The sequence below is a fragment of the Nannobrachium achirus genome, assembly GCF_963921795.1.
Source record: "Nannobrachium achirus genome assembly, chromosome: 8".
NCBI classification, from domain to species: domain Eukaryota; kingdom Metazoa; phylum Chordata; class Actinopteri; order Myctophiformes; family Myctophidae; genus Nannobrachium; species Nannobrachium achirus.
Window position 1 is genome coordinate 8736470 of NC_137817.1, and position 7500 is coordinate 8743969.

Below are 7500 nucleotides of genomic sequence, written 5' to 3' on the forward strand. Positions count from 1 at the left end.
TCCACGACATTGCAAGCGGCGCGAAGGCCAGCGGACCTTGGTCCTGCTCTTCGCCCCCGAGCGCCGCAGGCGCGAGTGGCCGCGAAGAGCTAAGCTAATGGCTAAGCTAATGGCTAAACACCGCCCAGCTAGGCTAGTAAATAAAGAAAGAGAGTCGCAAACGAGTGACGTCAGCGCCTGCACTAGTGAATGGCTGTCTATGGGCTGTCGTCGCCATCTGGTGGTGATTAGTGTGTGGTGAACGACAAAACAAGCGCTCTTACTCTTACCGTCCTGAGTTACCCAAACATACTGTAAAACATACATAGACATCAAAGGGGGCTTGAGCCCCTGCCCTTTTACCCGTCTGTAAAAAGTGCCATCTCTCCAGACCATGAATGCAGTTTTTACTATGGTGAAAGAAATGCAAATGCCCCTCTTTCCATGCCATACCTGAAGGCAGCATTCAAAAGAATGCCTTGTCCAAACTCTCCTGTACTTGAATGCAGCATCTTATGTTGAAAGAATTGCCCTTTCTGTGTAGAAATCCATGCCGTTATGCCACATCTGCAGTATTTACTTGATTATGATTAGTTCAGTGTGGTCTCACACCGAAAATAGCCGTCTGCTATTTTCGATATTTAGGTAATTCGAAATTTCAGCCCCTGCCTCTTGAACATTCTCTGCACGTCCCTGTAGTACAGGGGCTAATACTGATATCTTCACAAATTGGTACCACCCAAGGTGACCGTATGTTTTTTTACATTTTTGTCTTCCTGCATGTCTCTAGTTTACGTTTTGGTATGATAACCCTTTCTGAGAAGTAGCTTAATTGATGTTATCAGCCGCTAGAGTCGGTCTCCCATCGACTTTCTATATTGGAGGAAAATACCCAGAAAACATTTTGTATTTAAGTAGGATATGAGGGGTCTAACTAGGGGTTTGTCATGATGCTGAATCCATTTCAAGCATTTGTTTTGCACAAAAAACATTCATGGGGCTACAAATGGCCCCAGAAAACGATGGTTTAGTCATCACTTTTCATCAGTTTCATCAGTTTTGTGGGCGTTTTCTGGGGCCATTTGTATAATAAATGTGTGCAGACCAGTCTCGTCCACCAGTATTTTATCTGGGTAGTCCAGTTATTATTCCCTCCTATTTGTGTGTGTGTGTGTGTGTGTGTGTGTGTGTGTGTGTGTGTGTGTGTGTGTGTGTGTGTGTGTGTGTGTGTGTGTGTGTGTGTGTGTGTGTGTGTAGGTTGGAGGCCAAGGAGGACGATAGTATTTGCCAGCTGGGATGCAGAGGAGTTTGGCCTGCTCGGGTCTACAGAATGGGCTGAGGTACTCCTTTACATACTGTATAATAGTCCAGTCATTATATGAAAAAACCTAAAACAAATTGCAATAGTAGCAAACTCAACTGATTCTGTATCCTCATTATGTCCTTAGTGAGGGAAAAAAAGTCCCAAGGAATCCCATCAGGGCAAAGTTTTGAAAACGACCTACCTACCTTCACTTACTATACACTACACTATAAAGGAAAAAATGACTCCCAAAAAATCTGCTTTAAGTGGGATGTGAGGGGTCAAACTAGGGGGTTTTAATTATTCTGAATCCATTGCAAGCATTTGTTTTGCATGAAAAACATTCCTTGGGCTAAAAACGGACCCCAAAAGACTGTGAAAATTGATGACTCATCACTAAACCATCATTTTGAGGGGCCATTTCTTGCCCAAGGAATGTTTTTCGTGCAAAACAAATGCTTGCAATGGATTCAGAATGATTAAAAACCCCTAGTTTGACCCCTCACATCCCACTTAAAGCAGATTTTTTTGGGAGTCATTTTTTCCTTTATGGTGTAGTGTATAGTAAGTGAAGGTAGGTAGGTTGTTTTCAAAACTTTCCCCTGATGGGATTCCTTGGGACTTTTTTTTCTCTCACTAAGGTCTAAGGACATATTGAGGATACAACAGTTGAGTTTGCTACTATTGCAATTTGTTTTAGGTTTAGCCTAATTTTGGCCTAAAATTATTGTATAAGTTGGCTATTCAAAAATAGCAGATGAACATTACTTCCTGCCACGCTGCAAGCTTGTACATCTGCTATTTGTCCTGTGTTTGAAAATATTGTAATCTTTGTTTTCTGTTCCATAAGAATAAATTAAAATATCTTTGTTGGTGATAACAACATTCAATTCAAATAAATAAAATACATTTGCATAACAATAGGCAGCACAAATACAATTACATAAAGCAAAACAACCAATAATTAAATGATCATAAATTAAATATACAACCTATTAAATCAAGCTGGAACCTTTTTTTCTCCATCAGCCAGGGATTTTGTTAAATGTTTAAAAGCTCTCAAATGTCACTGCTGTAAACATGCTATCCCACTGGGGGGCTCCATTGCTCCAGTGTGAAAATATCCCTTTCATTTATACAGGCACACATTTCTTATACAAATGTGGTTCTCAAACATATCAACCATATTTTGTGCCAGAGACCTCTAGCAGCCAAGATTTTAGTTAGAAATGTTTTCTTTAAAATAGCCTATACATTATATTAAAAGATTTGCACACATTTTCAGGATTTTCTCAAAATAGCACATCTACAAGCTCATATCACGGCACGAAGAGCTTGTATCCGTTCATTTTGAATAACAAAAGTATAAAACATGGTTAAAGTGTTTAAAATGATTGTGACGGCATATGAACTAATCTTTTAATGTATTTGTCTTTTATTTTCCCAGTTCCTTCCTAAATTGTAATTTATTTTCAACAGTGATCTCTCTCTCTCTCTCTCTCTCTCTCTCTCTGCTCAACAGGACAATGCTAAGATGCTACAGGAACGAGCTGTGGCCTACATCAACGCAGACTCTGCCATAGAGGGTGAGTACATCTGTACATGTTTTTCTACTGTAGCTGGAAGCATTCTAAATCAGGGGTCTTCAACGTTTTCAGTCCAAGGACCCCTTAGTTGAGAGAGAGATGAAGCAGGGACCCCCACAACCTGTTCTTAGATTCCATACATTTTCATTGTTTGACAGCACAATCATCAGTGTATTTTGGATTCATGTCAATTTGTGTTTTCAGATATTTAACTACTTGAACCGTCAATACTTAATAAACTTGACCTTCCACTCCCCTCTACACCAAACCTCTCTGTGGAAAATAGCCGATCTGGAAGATTTGGAGGCCCCCCTGTAGTGACTCTGAGGACCCCCTAGGGGTCCCGGACCCCCTGTTGAAGACCCCTGTTCTAAATGGAACCGAACAAATTCTAAATGATTCGCTCTGTGCTGTGTGTGTGTGTGTGTGTGTGTGTGTGTGTGTGTGTGTGTGTGTGCGTGCGTGCGTGCGTGCGTGCGTGCGTGCGTGCGTGCGTGCGTGCGTGCGTGCGTGCGTGCGTGCGTGCACGCGTGCACGCGCGTGCGTGCATGTGCGCGTGTGTTTTCCAGGCATGTACACACTGAGGGTAGATTGCACTCCATCTCTGCACACCCTTGTCTATGACCTCACCAAACAGGTAAATGCCGTCAAATCGTGCATGTTCATTTAACTCTGGCTACAAACATAACCAAAATATGGAGTCCCCAGGACGTTCTTTGTGTTAAAGTGTTTTACTGTTACCTCTGACTACCAGTGTTGGGTCAATTACCGGTACTTTGAAAGCGTAAATTGTAGAATTACATGTATTTTGCCATGGCAGTAAATCGATCCAATTACATTATTACCCCTGGAGAAATCTAATTTGCAAAATTACAGTAAAATTGAAAAAGTTATTGAATTACTTTCAATTAGGTTTTTATTTTTTTCAATTACATCAATTTCAGGTTGATGTTATTGGCCAAACTTGTAATTGAGTAATTGAGTAATTAAACTAAAAAAAAAAACACCAATGAAATAATGTAATTACTTGACGCGGTACACAAATATGAATGTATATGCATACTCCTGCCATACCCAATTGACGCCTCTGCGATGTTGTGCCTCCCCCACCCCACGCTGGGTGTGGGGTGTAAACATCACAAAGAGACTTTCCTCTCTTTGTGATGCTTAATTAATTAACTTTAACCTTTTAAATTGAACTCTCATTTTACCCTTTCTGTCTTCTTTGCCCTCAATAAAATACAATCTCTCTCTCTCTCTCTCTCTCTCTCTCTCTCTCTCTCTCTCTCTCTCAGATATCCAGTCCAGAGGAGGGGGAGGAAGGTGTCTCTCTGTATGACAGTTGGCATAAACGGGACAACTGGACCGGTGATCGCGATGCCCCCAGGTCAGTCCCACACACACACACACACACCCACGCACACGCACACGCACACACACACACAGGCATATACTTTCTCTCCCTCTGGGATTAAAGCAAAATAAAGAATCGACTGAAAAACATTGTTAGGCCAAGTCCCGATCTGTCATTTGCGATCTGTTTGACCAATTCAATGGGCTGTGCATTGTTCAGATCTACAAGCTCACGACTTGTCGCAGTGTGAGCTTGATATTTTCGGCGAGCGACACAGGCATCCACCTGAGTATTGGCCAAGTGAAAAACATGATCTTTAAACCAAGGGTATTCAACAGGGGGTCCGGGACCCCTAGAGGGGGTCCTCAGAGTTACTACAGGGGGTCCTCCAAATCATTCTGTGATATAAAAGTTTTTCTCCCTTTTTTTATTTTAACCACTTGAATACTAGTGTCCATATTCTCAGAACTTTAGCCAAAAATAGCACATCTACATGCTCACAACAGTGTTGTGAGCTTGTAGATCAGCTATTTTCGGCAAAGACGTTTGGTGTAGAGGGGAAAAAAGAGCAGATAAGTACAGAGTGAAAGGTCAAGTTAAGTATTGACGGTTCAAGTGGTTAAACACGCATCTGAAAACACAAATTGACAAACAATGACACTATATGGAATCTATGATAAGGTTGTGGGGGTCCCTGCTTCATCTCCCTCTCAACTAAGGGGTCCTTGTCCTGAAAACGTTGAAGACCCCTGCTTTAAGCCATGCTCTCTCTCTCCCCCTCTCTCCATCTCCATTGTGTAGGATCAGTAAGCTGGGTTCAGGCAGTGACTTTGAGGCCTACTTCATCCGTCTGGGCATCGCTGCGGGCAGGGCCAGGTACACCAAGAACATGGTGAGAGACCCTCAGCTTTAAGTGTTTATTGCGACCGGAGGTCGCATTATACCCTGAGAAATCTCGTAGCTTGTCTGACTGTCAGTATTGTCTGACTGTCAGTACAGGAGGTGATGTCACGTGATGTCAGTGAGTCACAGTGATGTGGTACAGAATGACTCATATAAGGGCATAGAAAGGATGTCACGTGACATCACTTCCTGTACTGACAGTCAGACAAGCTACAAGATTTCTCAGGGTATAAAAGTCCATATATGATTGGACTAAGATCATGCCCAAATTTGGAGCCATATCCCAGTAAGCACGGTCAGGACCTGGACCAATCAGTGACGTCTCGATTGGGGCAAGATCACAGCCCATATGGGGATGATCTTGACGTCATTACTCATTACCAGGACGTCATATGGAAAAAAAGTCCATATGACGTTCTGGTATTGACAGGATTTATGTTGGTTGAAATCAGGTGATATTCTTGGCCAGATAAATATCATAGTTAGATATGTCCCAGAATATAACCTTATATGCTCATATGTCAACTAACATTACAAACAATAACAATAATCCTGTCCAACAAAAAGGTCCATATGACGTCCTGGTAATGACGCCAAGATCATCCCTATATGGGCTGTGATCTGGCCCCAGTCTTGACGTGCTTGCTGGGATGTTATACGTATGTCATATAGGCAACTGGTGTCATAGGTGAAACTATGTGAAACTAGAAAAAGTGCTCCTCGGAGCACAGGTCTCCGCTATAGGTCAGGTAGGCCTGCAATGTTAGGAAGATCCATCTTGATCACTTGACTATTATAGAGATAATATGTACCAAATCCAATTTGACACACTGGTATATAGTATGCAAAAATGGAAATGTCAATCGCACTATTCGGGCATTCAGGTGGTGCAGTGATGCTACCCACCACAGAGTTTGTGGGTTCAAAATCCACCGTGGTGCGTCCAGCTTAGTCAGGCCTGTATACGAACACAAGTCAAATGTTTGTGCTGTGGTGGGCACTGGGAATTGTTGTGCTTTACCAACAGACACTAGTCTGACATATAGACTGCAAACGTGACTACAGATAGCCCCCACTAGGTACAATATGATAGAATGCGATGACTTACAGTAGCTGACTTTTCCCGTCCACTGCGTGCGGTGGACAGCTGTGCGTTATTGATGAGATGATTGACAGCGTCTTGTAAATCCATGCATGTGTCCCGACCTATTATATATAACTCTATAACTATATTTTTGTTAGAAGAAAGCTTATAAACTTCCTGTGGTCGTAAGGTAATTTTCCCTCAAGTTTTTACTTGTAAGACATTGATTTACAAGCTCACAACGCAGTGCGAAGCGACGTGTTATGAGCGTGTAGATTTGCTGTTTTCACTAGTTTGGTCACGGGCAAATGTCTAATTTCTCTATTGGGTCACAAGCTAAAAGGTTTAGGAACCACTAAAAAGTGACTTTTCACAGTAACGCATTACTTTTTGGTGTAAGTAATCAGTAAAGTAACTGAGTTACTTTTGAAATGAAGCAACTAGTTCCTTTTTTTTCAGTAACTAGCACAACACTGGTGACAACACACAGAAGCATGACAACTTAACCTGACACTGCCAGATGGTGGCAGCAGTGCGTACCGCCCTTCCTTACCATCTGAGACCGCTCGGGGAGAGTTGATAACGCTAGTAAAGTCCCAGGCCAGACGAATCAGCGGCAGCTACGGGCGGGCTCTGAGCGGCTCTGAGCCAATAGGGTCTGACTGCAGACCACGTGGAAACCCAGGAGGCGGATTCTGGGTGTAACGTCATACAGACAGGCCAATATGAGTGGTTGGAGTTGGCTCTCCCAGACTGTGATAGACAGACTGCCCCATCCAATCACCTGCTAAAGAATTTGAAAAAATGGCCCGCCCCTTACATTGGGTCTGCCCGAGCAATTCCAGATGGTAAAGCAGGGCGGTATGCAGGCATACGCACTGCTGCCACCATCTGGTGCAGTCTGGTTAATGACAACTACATTGGGGAGGAAAAGGGCTAAAAAGCACAACACAAATACAAACATAAATGTCTAATTCTCAACGTATCCTGTGTGTGTTGTCCGTCCGGTCAGAAAACAGAGCGATACAGCAGCTACCCTGTGTACCACAGCGTGTACGAGACCTTCGAGATCGTGCACAACTTCTATGACCCCACCTTCCGGAAGCTTCGAGCCGTGGCTCAGGTGAGGGGAGGGCTCGTCTTTCTATTGGCTGGCTCCCTGCTCCTCCCCCTGGACGCCAACCAATACGCTGGCTCGCTGACAAAGTACGCCCAGAGCATCGCCCGGCTCGCTGAGAAACATCCTGCCGAGATGGACACGTATCACGTGACGTTTGGTAAGCTTTATTGA

General features: G+C 43.3%; 1 protein-coding gene across 1 annotated transcript in view; it reads left to right on the plus strand.

Moving 5' to 3' along the window:
* naalad2 (N-acetylated alpha-linked acidic dipeptidase 2) overlaps nt 1-7500 on the plus strand; it is a 59642-nt gene that overhangs the window by 48811 nt on the left and 3331 nt on the right. The window contains exons 12-17 of the mRNA XM_080730900.1: nt 1237-1319; nt 2805-2868; nt 3438-3505; nt 4164-4255; nt 5024-5114; nt 7222-7486. Coding sequence (XP_080587026.1) covers nt 1237-1319; nt 2805-2868; nt 3438-3505; nt 4164-4255; nt 5024-5114; nt 7222-7486 — 663 coding nt within the window. The remainder of the gene's footprint in view (nt 1-1236; nt 1320-2804; nt 2869-3437; nt 3506-4163; nt 4256-5023; nt 5115-7221; nt 7487-7500) is intronic.